The 14,236-nt window shown below is 41.2% G+C and overlaps 4 protein-coding genes across 4 annotated transcripts, besides 33 other annotated features; all 4 read left to right on the top strand.

Moving 5' to 3' along the window:
- Positions 1–12,395: part of a sequence feature (sequence corresponds to BAC RPCI93-24M18) that runs on past the window's edge.
- On the top strand, positions 1,315–3,981 carry Tb927.4.5320 (hypothetical protein, conserved; the record flags this gene model as incomplete). Its single annotated transcript, XM_839587.1, has 1 exon — positions 1,315–3,981. One exon carries the CDS (start codon positions 1,315–1,317, stop codon positions 3,979–3,981), a length of 2,667 nt encoding a protein of 888 aa, XP_844680.1.
- On the top strand, positions 4,748–6,070 carry Tb927.4.5310 (serine/threonine-protein kinase A, putative; the record flags this gene model as incomplete). The annotated part of the gene is made up of 1 exon (XM_839586.1): positions 4,748–6,070. The coding sequence occupies one exon, from the start codon at positions 4,748–4,750 to the stop codon at positions 6,068–6,070; it is 1,323 nt and encodes a 440-aa protein (XP_844679.1).
- Positions 6,080–6,150: a sequence feature (A-rich).
- Positions 6,281–6,339: a sequence feature (T-rich).
- Positions 6,535–6,554: a microsatellite.
- Positions 6,599–6,624: a microsatellite.
- Positions 6,723–6,807: a microsatellite.
- Positions 6,932–7,029: a sequence feature (T-rich).
- Positions 7,126–7,148: a microsatellite.
- Positions 7,160–7,186: a microsatellite.
- Positions 7,191–7,255: a sequence feature (CT-rich).
- Positions 7,596–7,638: a microsatellite.
- Positions 7,654–7,683: a microsatellite.
- Positions 7,748–7,800: a microsatellite.
- Positions 7,918–7,973: a sequence feature (T-rich).
- Positions 7,992–8,081: a microsatellite.
- Positions 8,099–8,126: a microsatellite.
- Positions 8,210–8,261: a microsatellite.
- Positions 8,303–8,339: a microsatellite.
- Positions 8,460–8,558: a sequence feature (T-rich).
- Positions 8,602–8,631: a microsatellite.
- Positions 8,632–8,651: a microsatellite.
- Positions 8,652–8,685: a microsatellite.
- Positions 8,895–8,961: a sequence feature (A-rich).
- Positions 8,987–9,027: a microsatellite.
- Positions 9,171–9,201: a microsatellite.
- Positions 9,234–9,254: a sequence feature (AT_rich).
- Positions 9,359–9,420: a sequence feature (GA-rich).
- Positions 9,448–9,488: a microsatellite.
- Positions 9,620–9,656: a microsatellite.
- Positions 9,819–9,852: a microsatellite.
- Positions 10,045–10,066: a sequence feature (AT_rich).
- Positions 10,266–10,307: a sequence feature (AT_rich).
- Positions 11,107–12,117, top strand: Tb927.4.5300 (UDP-Gal or UDP-GlcNAc-dependent glycosyltransferase, putative; the record flags this gene model as incomplete). Its single annotated transcript, XM_839585.1, has 1 exon — positions 11,107–12,117. One exon carries the CDS (start codon positions 11,107–11,109, stop codon positions 12,115–12,117), a length of 1,011 nt encoding a protein of 336 aa, XP_844678.1.
- Positions 12,396–14,236: part of a sequence feature (sequence corresponds to BAC RPCI93-3M17) that runs on past the window's edge.
- Positions 12,674–13,876, top strand: Tb927.4.5290 (UDP-Gal or UDP-GlcNAc-dependent glycosyltransferase, putative; the record flags this gene model as incomplete). Its single annotated transcript, XM_839584.1, has 1 exon — positions 12,674–13,876. One exon carries the CDS (start codon positions 12,674–12,676, stop codon positions 13,874–13,876), a length of 1,203 nt encoding a protein of 400 aa, XP_844677.1.

Here is a 14,236-nt window from a genome sequence, read left to right as displayed (position 1 = left end):
TTTTTTTTTTGTTACTTACAAAACTACTCGTATTTGTATGGACTTACCGCTCACGGCTCTCGGTCGGAGCAATACCCAATACTAAGAGGAAAGTCTTGATAGCGAAAAGCAGATGAATTTCTTGTAGCGGATGATTTGATGGTGATAATGGCAGAAGGTCAAGGCTAAGCAATGATAGAAGAACGTGAGGGACCTGCAAAGTGTCCGCTGCGTTTTCCATTGGTCAAGTTAGTTAAAGGCACATCGCCTGAGCCGTGTTTTTTTTTGTTGTTGTTGCCATCTCTGTGACTCACTACCGCAGCATCAAAGGCGTGAAATGGATGTAATTTCAATTTGTTTCCCGTTACTCCAAATATGTTGCAGCAGCAATTCAATGAAAAGCCCATTCAGTTTGGACATCCCACCAAACTTGTGGATCAGGCCAAAAAGGTTACATGGTACGATTTCTTTTTTCTCTTCCACCCTAACGGTAACCTTCAGGTGTGTTGTTGTTGTTGTTGGGGGAACAAAAGTCGTCTCGTATGCCGCAAGTGACTTTTTGTTTTACCGTTCCTGTGTCTCTCTCTCTGTGTGTGTGTTTCTGTGTTTCTGTGTGTGTATCAAGTCGCGTCACCTCCATTGTGTTGCATTTTTACGAAGCAGAGGCAACACATTTGAGGTTGTTCTTTCTGCTACCGTTTATGGAGAGCCTTCAGCTTTCGAATACGCTGAGATGAATATGGTTCTGATAAAACTGTAACATTCACATGGAGTACATGTATTTCTGCCACCATATTGTAGGGGTTTGTGCGCTTTTTTTTTTTTTGCGGTACACTTCCTCGTATTTTTTTCTTATTTCATATGCATTTGCGTATATATTGTCCAGTCTTGGAGTACATCTGCACTCCTGAACACCACCAACTTCCACCACTCTGTAAGTCTTCCAGTTCAGTTATGTATGCGCCTGGAAAGACCCTTTTCAGCATTCTATCGCCCGTTTTGCTTTTACTTTTTTTTTTTGAATTTTTCGTTTTTAACGCATTTACTCGTTTCTATTTGTGGGACCTTCCGCTGACAAGTACAGGGTGGGGCAACACAAAAATAGAACTGCGACTGCACAGTGAGGATTGTGACACACCCGGGCAACACACCAGTTGCCTAGTACAAAGTGGAGGGCCTGTGTCATAGAGTGAACGGTCAAATAAGTTAGTTATAGTTTCGTTTCGATCTGCTGAAGTGTTGCACGTACTTTTATCTGTCCGAAGTATATACAGTAAAGGATCTTTTCGTTTCATATCTGAATTACCTGCCCGCAACAGTTGGAACTGCGGAGAGATGGATAATGGCCCTCATCTCTTCACGAAGGCGAAGTTGTACACGGCCCTGTCCGACCAGGAGTCATGGACAGAAATGGGTGTTGGTGTTGTATTTATTGTGATGCGCTCCGTAGCTAATGAAGGAGAGGAGGGGTTTGGTGAAGGCAAAGGCGAAGGGCGAAGTGGCGACTGCGGCAGGTTGGAGCAAACAGTTGGGTGTCTGGAAATGGTTGATATTGACAACCCACAAGAGCTGTTAATCAGTACGCCTATCAGCCTCGAGGATATCTACGTTGTCCAGCAGGAAACCATTCTCTTGTGGTCAGATGTGGCGCTTGGTCGCCTTCTCTCATGCAGCTTCAACACAAAAGAGGGATGCGATAAGATCTATTCAGAAATATTAGATTACCAACGCTCACGTAGGCCTCCTACCGAAGTCGGGGGGATGAACAATGGTGGTGACGACGGAGGAGGTCTTGTAGTCACTGGGAGTGAGGCTGAGGGCTACATTGATGGGTGTGGAGGACCTCTGGCACTCTGCAGAAACTGGTTGGTATGCCGTGAAAATCTTCCAATTATTATTTCTGTGATGCAGACAAACCCACAGCGCTTCGGACTGTTCGTTCGGAGTCACGAGACGTACATTAAGGAGTTGGTAGACCTATTTGAATATTGCAAAGGAGACAACGACCAGCGGGGCATGAATCTCATAGGGACAATCACAACTACACTCTTACATCAACCGTTCTGTACAGACGGGAAAATTATCTCCCAATTTATAGACAGGGAAGTTATTGACAGGGTTCTCCAGGTCGTGCAGTTTGCTATTGGAAGGTGTGATAGTCAATCGGGTTTCGTTGACATTGCCCAACGGCGTGCAACATTTCGTAATCCGCTTATGCTTCCGGAGAGCACTGTGTTGAAGATTCACGAACTGCATGCGTGTAGTTGCTTGAAAGATATGCTTCCGGTCTCCCTTGATGAAGCAGATGCCAACCCTTCTTCGCTTCTCAGCAATTACATAATGACTAATAAAAGCCAACTGGTGGATGACATATGCAAGTCGCGTCATATTTTACCCGAAGCCTTTACTCGGGCTTACGACGACGTTAAACTTGCCTTTGAAGTCACCGCATTCCTACACGATATGTGCAGGACGGTGCGCAGCGCTACGATGTCCATTGAGTATAAGTCGTCCATATTTGGGGCCATGATCAGAACGTCGCTGATACCCTTTATTCGGTTCGTTCTTTCTAGGGCTCTGGCCCTTTACGAAGCAGCGCCTCGCTGGCAACCGGACCAACAGTGCTTAATATCACCTAACATTTCACCAGGGATGGCGCTACTGATGGCATGTGATATCATCAGTAATTGCCTCACATTTTACCCTCAGGGACGGTGTTTGCTTACGGAGGAGGGCCATTCTAAGCCGGATGGTTGCTTACTCGAGTTACTGCTGCAATGCGTTGTGGTAACTCACTGTGGCGCTGAACTGCAGGCGGCAGTGGATGCCGTAGTGTCTTGCGTAACGTGCGCGCTGCTTCAGTCACCGGCTGGCGTGGCTATCTGTGCGGCTGAGAGGCGCGACATTATACAATTTTGGTTGAATGGAGATGATGGGAAACGACGGCCTCCACTACTATCGCTTACAGAGGGGCTGGTGAACGTCTTGGGTTCGTTAGAGAGAGTGATGCGAGGATTCCACGGCGAGACACGTGTGATTCACATACTAAGAGTCTTTACAGTGCTTGTTGACGCGGTAGATGAACCGCTTAGTAGGCCGCTTGCTAACCTTCTACAACAGTCTTGCCTGGTGCAATGTTTGGACAACGTACTGCAGTCTCGTGCACGTTCTGTCGCGAACGTGCAATCGTCCGTTGCGTCTTTTATTGCTTCCCTATTAAATTGCAACAAGCGACAGCTTGTGGCATTGCCACTGCTGTATGCAGGTGGAGAGCTTCTCGATACAGCCGTGCGCCGTTATTTAGTCTGTAGCCCCAACAGCAACAGTTTGTTCCGCTCCTCTCTTGCCCATCTTATTGATTCCCTGTGCAGAGCAATCCGCATGGAAAAGGGGAGTGCGCTGCGGCAAACATCGTTCTGCGGCTCAGCCAATAATCCCTTTGCGCCGTCGCTGTTTGCGTCCGAAGATGAAAGCACTGTTATCTCATCCGCGAACGGCGACGGCGCGGACGTAGATGTGGATGAGTGCAACAGAAATATGTGCCATAATGTTGGCAATCGACTGTGGCAAGCTTACGGAGAGCGCATGCGACAGCACTGCCCAGCTCTCGCCACTCGCTTGGAGCACTCGCTGCTGGAGACACCTGAGGAAGCCGCTTCTGCTGGTGCAGAGACGTCAAGTGTAGCGAGCACAGTGGAGCGTAATGGGTGGAATGGGAGAGATTCAGATTTTGAATTATTGTTGGCAGAGCTTGGCGTCGATGCGCAACCGGCCAACAATAAGTTGCAGGTGATGGGCTCCGGAGTGGTTGGTTACGACGACCCGCTTGAGAGCCATTACACAACATCTGCCCAGCAGGCCCCAGACAACAGTGATTTTGCGTCCAACGACGATAGTTGCAACTGTGATAGTGAAGAAAATGAAGGCGAGGAGAACTCATCGAGTGAACCACCAGCAAAACGGTCTCGCTCTGAATCGTCATCCGCAACTGCTGTTGAGTGAACCTTTGGACGGTTGGTGGGTTGGTAAGTCGGGAAGAGAAGGATGCCTTGCTCGCACGACCCGAAGCTTTTCAGTTTGAGGCCCTTTAACTATTTGACCATTAAGCATCAGTTACAAATTTTTCTTCCTCCCTGCGAAGAGCGTCAATGGTCCTTCAACTGGCATTGTTCTTCACAGTTAGTGTCGAAACTTTGGCTTGCTTATCCTTTTTTTTTTGCCTTTTGCTTAGTCTCCACCATTTCCTCCTTGCTGTTGCTGACTTTCCTCTTTCCATTTCATTACACCCGTACGTACACGTACACTTGGTTTAGGAAGCACGATACCCCATAAAGTGTCCAACAGCCTTGTTTTCTCCTTGGGTTTGGTGCCGTTGAGGTATCGTGGAGAAAACTGGACAAATCAGTCGAAAAGAAGCCGAAAGGTGAGTAAATAAAGGAGAAGGGTTAGGGAACGAAAGTTCACTGTGCAGGCAACAAGCAACGAGTGGGACAAAACACAAAGTTCTGCTCACGCCACACATTCCTGCACTGAGGCTGGCGCCCAACCAGTAAATAATTGGCAACAACTGTGCATATAAAACCGGAAACGGGGAGATTTTTTTTTTGTTTTGTGTGTGTGTGTGTTGATACAGTGAAGGGAAACAAAAGGAAATATATACGTATACTTTGCTTTACAGTGGACACCAAGCAACGCAGTGTGTGTAAATCGTTGTGTTATTACTAACAGTGGAGTACTACTCGGACATACTGTCGTGAAACAATAACGCATGACGGAACATAAGCGTCCCGCGAACGGTAACAGCGCCCTTCCGGTACCACCCGCGGAGGAAGGCACGGAAAAAAAAGATCCTCTTGAAGGAATTCTCGGCTCACGTGCCGAATGCAAATATGTTAAGAAGAAACTTTTGGGTCAGGGGAGTTTTGGTAGCGCATGGCGGGTGGAAGAAACGGCAACGGGGCTAATTTTTGCAGCAAAGGTGATGGACACAAACAATATGAGCGCGAAGGATCGCGGTTTCGTGACAAATGAGGTTAAATGCCTTTCACGCTGCAACAATGCAAATATTATACGCCACCGAGCCTCATACGACCGCGGTGGGATGTTGCTCATCATCATGGAGTATGCTGATGGTGGTGATCTCTACAGACAGATCAAAGCACGCCAGCACGCGGTACGGCACTTCAAGGAACATGAAGTGTTATACATATTTTTGCAACTATGTCTTGCGCTGGATCACATTCATGGCAATAACATGATGCACCGCGACCTTAAAACTGCCAACGTGCTGCTCACGACGACGGGCCTTGTGAAGTTGGGTGACTTTGGCTTCAGTCGTCAATACGAGGACTCGCTGTCAAATCCTGTTGGCACTACTTTCTGTGGGACGCCATATTATTTGAGCCCCGAACTCTGGCGCCGCGCACCGTACAGCAAAAAGAGTGAAATGTGGGCTCTTGGTGTGGTGTTGTATGAAGTTATGGTACTCAAGCGTCCTTTTGGTGGGCGTAATATGGATGAGCTCATTGATAATATTGTCCATGCCCGCCGCGCCCCGCTTCCAAATATGTACTCGGATGATCTTCGCCGGGTGTGTGATCAGTTACTTTCTCTCGATCCGGCTAAACGGCCGTCATTGCGGCAGCTTTTTCAACTACCTTTCATTCGCCGTGGCTTAGAAACGCTCCGACGGAGTGTGGAGATCCACAAAAAGATTCCACAGCAGGTTTTCAATGAGATTGCACAAAACATTGATGAGGTGTTGAGTTCCGAACTCCCCGAATATGAGGGAAGTCGTGTGACACCTCACCGTGGGATGTTGCAACGTCACACTGCGGATCGTGGTTGGAAGGACTGCGAACTTTCACTAGACCATAACGGGGTCTTAATGCGAAATGTAGAAACTGGTGATGTTGAGAGGGTGGATCTTGAAGCCCTTACATCTGTTTGTCCAATAGACGCTGCAATGGCTCATGAAAAATACGTCTTTGCCCTTAAGAACCAAACGGGAAAGGCGTATTGGTTTAAGGACCGCTCAGAAGAATCTTACGAGCGTTGGATTTCTGTCCTTCAGAATGCCGTGCCTCGTTGACAAATTTCTTTTTTTTTTTCCTTTTCCTTTTCCTTTTTTTCTTTTTGTTTGTTCTTGTTTTTGTTTTTGTTTTTGCTTTTCCTTAGTGTTGATGTTTTGTGTAATGATTGAATTGGGTGGTGTACGGTTGAAGTGAAGTGGGGGTAACAAACCACTGTAGAACCGATCTCTTTTGTTTGTTTTTTCTTCTTCTTCTCTGCACAAACACACAAAAAAGCAAACAAAAGAAGAAGAAAAAAAAGAGATAATGAAACGGTAAAAAAGAAGAATGGGTGATTATAGTGTTAGGATGAACTGGAAGGCAACATGAACTTGTTGAAGTGCAGTTTGCGGAATTGTTTTTTTTAACTGTTTCGAATGGAAGCAGAAAGAAAGGGAGCGAGAAAGAGAGGTAACTTGGCTTGTCAAAGCATGAGGTGTGGCGAAATTTTACAGAAGTAAAGAAAATGTACATGACACGTAAAAAACAAACAAACAAACAAACCGTGATGCAGAACAGAACGAAAGCAGATCGATTTTTTTTTTTTCAAAAAAAAAAAGAAAAAGAAAAAAAAGAGTAAGAATTTGAAATAAAGAAAAGAACGTCTTTGGAAAATTGATTTTGTTTATATTAAGTGAAGATGATATTAGAAAATATACATGGCAGATTTTGTATTTGTCTGTTTTTTTTTTTTTTGCGTTTGTGCGTGTTTGCGTGTTTGTGCGTGTTTGTGCGTGTTTGTGCGTGTTTGTTTGTTATCAGAGAGAAGCGAATGGAAAAACAAAAAAAAAAGAAAAAAAGGGAGAGACCCGCCTGTCGAGTCTGTGACACTTCACTTACTTTTAGCAACTTAGCGAAAGAAGGAGGTGAATATAAATTTTAAGAAGAAAAAGAAAGGAAAAGAAAAAAAAGATAAACACCGTTAAACAACGAAAATTTAAGTTAGGAAATTTAAAGAAAAAAGGAAAAAAAAAAGAAACGGCGAGAGGCGGCGGGCGGGGGGGGGAAATGAAAAACCAATGAAATTAGAGATGAAAGTGATTCGAACGTGTGGCTAATACTGCAGGAAGGAACAATATATATATATATATATATATAGGGAAATGAGGAATAATAATAATATTAATAATAATAATTGTAAAAGTAAGAGGAAAAGGGAAAGGAAAAGGGAAAGGGAAAGGAATAGGAGAGGAAGAGGGGGGAAAACAACAACAACAAGAAACGGTGTATCGAGATGAAGAAGTCAATCAACTGAAGCTTAGAAACAACAACAGAAAGAAAAAGTTAAAGGTAAATTGTAAATGTAGGAGTAATCATAAAGGAAGAAAATAGAAAAAAAATTCGAATGGAAAGACATTTTTTTTTTTTGTATGAATAAAATGAGGAAAGTAAATTGCAGAAACTGAACCCATTAAATATTCAAAGCACTGAACTCACATGCGATAGGTGCGTTCATATATGTCTACTTTTCTGTCTTTTTTTTTGTTGTTATGTTTTGTTTCGGTTGATCCAAAACGACCTCAATATCAATGTTTCTGTTACAACTATTATTGTTTATTATTTTTGTTGATATTACTATTATTATTATATAGTTATAGTTACAGTTATTGATGGTGTTGTTGTTGTTGTTGTTTCGGTTCGGTTTGGTTTGTTTCGGCTCGTTTCATACTTCATTTAGCTGCTGCGTTTTGTTTTTTTTATTATTATTATTATTATTATTATTATTATTATTATTATTATTATTATTATTTGTCGTCGTTGTACCCTCAAATATTTTTGACAAAGTACACGTGAAGTTGTTCCCGCATTGTTTTTTTTTTCCTCCGTTACGTCAAGTCAAATAAACCTCCCCACCCCCCACCACACCGAAAAAAAAAAAGAGGAAAAGAAAAGGAAAAAAGAAAAGAAAGGAGGGGAAACGAAGTGGTGAAGCAAATGGACGTCTCTTTTCTTCTTTTTTTTTTTGTTGCGATTTTTATTGTGCGTTTAGCTGTCGTTTCTTTTCTTGTTTGTTTGTTTGTTTCTTTACTTCACTTGTTCCATCATTATATTTATATTATTTATTTATTTATTTATATTTATATGTGTGCGGGTATATGGGGGCCGTCAGGGTATGTATTAACTTCAATATCTGCTGCTTGGTTATTCCACTGAAGAGAATTTATATATTTATATATTTATATATTTTTATTTATATTTATATTTATTTATAGAAGAGGAAGGAGTGGAAACCCGAAGAGACGTTTGAGGCGAAAAGAAAATAAAATAAATAAAATAAAAATAAATAAAGATGAATAGCTAGTGGGAGTTTGCGAGGCGAAGTTAAAAAGTAGCGAGGTCTGACACCAAAAAAGGATGAGGAATTGAAGAAAATGTAGCGCCAGACTGGCAGTTGCGTCGGAGGATCTGAAATAACAAAAAAAAAAAGAAAACAAAAGAAAGCGGCAACAGAAACGAAACAAAAAAAAAGAAAGTGATAAGAAATTGAACGATATAGAAAGAAAATAAGTGGGGTGACAATGAATTTCTTTTTAAATTTTTTTGTTTATATTTATTATCATTGCTATTATCATTGGTATGTTATCATATCATATCATATCAGATTGTTATTGTTATTATTATTATTGATATCATTTAATGGTACTTTTACTGTTATTTTTTTTCTTTTGTTTGTTCGCTTGCTTACTGAAGTGTAAATTAAATATTTCTCAGCAACGCTTCTTTCTTTTTTTTTTTAAAAAAAAAGAGACTAAAAGAAACAGGGACGTGCGTAAGTGTTGCAAACGATAAAAGTAGTGAACGCATAATGAAATGCAACGTCAACTTATGCAAACGATTGTTCGCTTTTCTTTTTTCCTTTTTTTTTCTTTTTGTTTCCATGTGTTTTTGTTTTTTGTTTTTTTTTCTTTTTGGCCGTCGGTTCTCTTCCCGCCCCATACTGTTATTAATCACTATTATTGTTATTATTATTATTATTGTCTCTACACGTTTTTTCTTTAAAAAAAAATTTATTCATCGCTCTCTTGTCCATGTCCACCCTCTGCTTTTTTTTCATTTTTTTATTTTTACTCTCCTATCGTAAGTTTTGTTGTTTATTCCCCAGTGGATTGTCCCCTCCTCTTTTTTTTTCTTTTTTTTCTTCTTTTTTTTTAAAAAAAAACTTTCATTCGCCTTTTCTTCTTCTTTTTTTTAAAAATTTTTTTTGTTGTTGTTGTTCCTTCATGCCAATTGTGATACTTTTTTTCATTTCTTTTTCGCCTTGTTTGCACCTCCGGTACGTAACTGAAGGGAAAGAGGAAAATAAATGCCTCCTCTTGTCTCCTTTTCTTTTCTTTTTTCTTTTGTGTTTGTGTGTGTTCTTCTCTTCACTGTGGTGAATATTGTGGGGAGCAGAACCAAAATAAAATAAAGTAAAAAAGAAGAGTAAAGTAAAGAAAAAGTATTAATAACAGTTTTAAAAACAAAAACAAAAAACACAAAACAAAATAAGAAAAGAGAATTTTATCCGCTTGAATGAAGTGACGCGCCATTCGCCAGTTTGCTGCCGCTTTTCTTCCCACCTTCCCCTATTCTTTTTTCTTTTTTTTTTCTTTTTTTTTCTTTCTTCATCTTCATCTTTATCTTTACCTCGCTTTCTGATACTGGATTGAATGAATGGACCGATGCTAAAAAAAAAACACTTATGAAATGTATGAACTGATGTTAACATATCGCCCCCGCACCTCCGTGGAACTTTTATGTACAAACTGACGCTTGTGTCACTTCCCATTCTTTTCTTTTTCTTTTTTCCTTTTCTTTTCTTCTGTTTAAAAAAAAAAAAATTCGTTCCCTACAAAACTTTTTGTCACCATGCGACCATATGTAAAAAGATAAGGAGGAAGTGACACAACATGATATAGCAAAAGAATTATTGGGGAATAAAAAAAAAAAGGAAGCGAAGGCACCGAGGTTCCTCATATTCTCGTGCTTGAGATAGTCTCGAGTTACAGTTCGCATATAAAATAAAATAAAATATACGTTTGCTTGTGTGCACTCATGTATGTATTACTGAATGAGGAAAAAAAATATTACGCCTGCACGCCACGCCACGCCATACCGAAATTTACATCGTGTGAAGGAGAGCCGGTGACTTATGTGAAATTTCTAATTAGTGAATTTTAAATGGAAAAGCGGATGAACGAAGTGCAAAAACAGTGCGGGGTCCACAGTTGGCGCTTTTTTTTTCTTATAAAAAAAAAAAAATATATATATATATATGCTCCGCGAATGTCAGTGAAGTGCTGAACACTCCAAAAGTACTCAAAACATTCTCCAAAGTTAGCGCAGGAGGGAGGAACAATTCACGTCGAACGCATCTCAACTTAAAAAATAAAATATGAAAATGAAAATTAGCATTAACATTAACATATCGGAAGATGTTGTTTTTTTTTTAAAAAAAAGAAGGGTTTGATGTCGAATATGCCATGCACAAACTTTTCAAATTAATGAATATTCGTCCCACCTTTATGGCACATCGGGTACATAAAAGTGAATGTGAGGGGTGAATCACAAAAGCCAACTGTAACTATGGGGGGAATCGCCATTATTTCTTTGAAAAATAAATAATGCAACAACACATATTCTTACGATGTTAACGTCTCCTTCTCCTTCACGGCCTGGTAGTTGTGGGATCGATCGTGCGACCACACCGCATATGTGAAAATTTGTCATAATTAACACCATGTTCGGGTTTGTTTAACAAAAAAAATAGAAGAAAAAAACATGCCTTTTCTTTACCTGCTAATAATAAAGGGGTCGTACCAGTTACCACTCAACTCTCATAACTTTTTTTTTTAACTAAAAACAACAGTAGGCACAAACGAAACTTACACATCGAACTTTATAAAAGCGTTACGTAACAAGGCGGCACCGTCAAGGCCCTTTCGCAAAAATAAAGACTGCAGAAAATGGCGGAGCACTACAATCAACTACGAAAAACGGTGTCATCGTCTTTCTTTTTTTTTTTACATGAAACTCAAAGGACAAACACATTTTTTAATAAAAGGATGAATATTTGATGTTCGTTCCGTCTAATGTTGCTGCCGTGTGGAAGGCACAAAGATTCCTAGCCGTCCTTGGAATTCCTTCTGTGGACAACAGTGAGAGAAGCAGGCGGCGTGACTTGCAGCGACAGACATGCTGGAAGTATAGTGGCGTGGCCACACGATCAAACAACTTTAGTGGGAGTCTCCTGCCATTATATCTTCTCGCACCACATCAGTCAAACAGTTATTTGATTTCACACTCACTAAAGGAAGAGGCCGCACGTACACATGACATTATTACACTACCAACAAATGATGTCTCTCCATCCACACGGAAGAAGATTGGTGAGAATGGAAACTGGGGAATTGAGGCTGAGGTTGCGATGAGTCGGAAAACATATTTGTGGCTTCGGTTTGCTCTTCACATGTTTCCTAACGTAAGTTACATTGTGAAGGGTGATGATGACATATTTATTCGTGTTCCAAAATACCTTGCGGACCTTCGTGTAATGCCTCGTCATGGTTTGTATATGGGTCGTTACAACTACTATAACCGGATATGGCGGCGTAACCAACTTACATATGTGAACGGATATTGCATTACTCTCTCCAGGGACACTGCACAAGCCATCATTTCGTATAAACCTCTTGAGCGTCTAGTGAACATGCCCTTTTCTATGTGGGACTATTTTGACTTTCTTGATCTTGGCATGTTCTATGAAGATGTGATGGTTGGAATGATACTGAGAGAAAAGGTAGTGTACAGAAACCTAATAAGTGTGGAGATGGGTCGTTGTCACTTTCACAATGCGGGCAAGTTTGGTGTGAAGAAGAGCGTTAGGAACATGTCTGTTGTGATACACCACATACAGGAAGCCGATTACGAAATGTTAATGGACTACTTTCCTGAAGGTGTAATACCACCGGCACCCTCAAAGCTAATGTGGTTGAATAGCAATTGGGCAGCGATGCAGTGTGAATTCCGACTTGGACGGAAAAGAGAAATCCTACCTTCTTTTCCCTTTTGGCGTAAGAGGGCCTGAATTATTGAGGTTGCTTGGGAACTATGAGATCCCTCACCCTATAGTTTGTTAGGATTGTATTAGCGTCACTCCTATTCCTGAAACACTTTAGTTACTTTCTGTTTGTGTGTGTCTGTGTGTAATAACCGACGGCATACTATACCGTTCGTTGATTATTTTTCCTTGGAACTCATTTGTTGATCACATGACAGTTACGCCGTTTCGTTTCGGTCAAAACTGGGAGGTTTGGTTATGAACAGTTTTTGGGTATCGTTCGAAACCGTGATTAACGGTCCCTTTCCCCCAAATGTAACTTTTAAAATATTGCCTAGTTTGGGAGTGGATGTCCTACTTAAGTTGTAAAGTTTAATAACTGTTGAGATATTCATGATTTCAAATGTCTCCCTCGTGGACGTATATCCTCATGCCTCATACGACCTTTATGAGTTCTTTCATAGCGGTCTACATTGAATTGTGATGAACATGAATTTGTCAGCTAATTGTGTTTCTAACAACTGCGCGAATTCTCGCATTTGCCAATTTAAATTGTTTTTCCCTCGATAACTTCTTTGTAGACATGTCACCGCTGAAGATGCGACCAACACAAGCGAGGAGGAGGCCACGTACAGCAGACATAGCAGTGATACTTCTACTTGTGATGTCACTCTTGATTATCTGCTGCAACTTACATAGAATTCATGTGGTATCTACTTTTTTAGATGAAAATCAGGCTGGAGTTTCACAACCGATAGACGAAGATGAATATTTGATGTTCGTTCCGTCTAATGTTGCTGCCGTGTGGAAGGCACAAAGGTTCCTAGCCGTCCTTGGAATTCCTTCTGTGGACAACAGTGAGAGAAGCAGGCGGCGTGACTTGCAGCGACAGACATGCTGGAAGTATAGTGGCGTGGCCACACGATCAAACAACTTTAGTGGGAGTCTCCTGCCATTATATCTTCTCGCACCACATCAGTCAAACAGTTATTTGATTTCACACTCACTAAAGGAAGAGGCCGCACGTACACATGACATTATTACACTACCAACAAATGATGTCTCTCCATCCACACGGAAGAAGATTGGTGAGAATGGAAACTGGGGAATTGAGGCTGAGGTTGCGATGAGTCGGAAAACATATTTGTGGCTTCGGTTTGCTCTTCACATGTTTCCTAACGTAAGTTACATTGTGAAGGGTGATGATGACATATTTATTCGTGTTCCAAAATACCTTGCGGACCTTCGTGTAATGCCTCGTCATGGTTTGTATATGGGTCGTTACAACTACTATAACCGGATATGGCGGCGTAACCAACTTACATATGTGAACGGATATTGCATTACTCTCTCCAGGGACACTGCACAAGCCATCATTTCGTATAAACCTCTTGAGCGTCTAGTGAACATGCCCTTTTCTATGTGGGACTATTTTGACTTTCTTGATCTTGGCATGTTCTATGAAGATGTGATGGTTGGAATGATACTGAGAGAAAAGGTAGTGTACAGAAACCTAATAAGTGTGGAGATGGGTCGTTGTCACTTTCACAATGCGGGCAAGTTTGGTGTGAAGAAGAGCGTTAGGAACATGTCTGTTGTGATACACCACATACAGGAAGCCGATTACGAAATGTTAATGGACTACTTTCCTGAAGGTGTAATACCACCGGCACCCTCAAAGCTAATGTGGTTGAATAGCAATTGGGCAGCGATGCAGTGTGAATTCCGACTTGGACGGAAAAGAGAAATCCTACCTTCTTTTCCCTTTTGGCGTAAGAGGGCCTGAATTATTGAGGTTGCTTGGGAACTATGAGATCCCTCACCCTATAGTTTGTTAGGATTGTATTAGCGTCACTCCTATTCCTGAAACACTTTAGTTACTTTCTGTTTGTGTGTGTCTGTGTGTAATAACCGACGGCATACTATACCGTTCGTTGATTATTTTTCCTTGGAACTCATTTGTTGATCACATGACAGTTACGCCGTTTCGTTTCGGTCAAAACTGGGAGGTTTGGTTATGAACAGTTTTTGGGTATCGTTCGAAACCGTGATTAACGGTCCCTTTCCCCCAAATGTAACTTTTAAAATATTGCCTAGTTTGGGAGTGGATGTCCTACTTAAGTTGTAAAGTTTAATAACTGTTGAG

The sequence above is a fragment of the Trypanosoma brucei genome, chromosome 4 (genome assembly GCF_000002445.2).
Source record: "Trypanosoma brucei brucei TREU927 chromosome 4, complete sequence".
NCBI lineage: Eukaryota > Euglenozoa > Kinetoplastea > Trypanosomatida > Trypanosomatidae > Trypanosoma > Trypanosoma brucei.
Note: the sequence above shows the minus strand (reverse complement) of the source record. Positions and strands in the feature narration are given on the sequence as shown.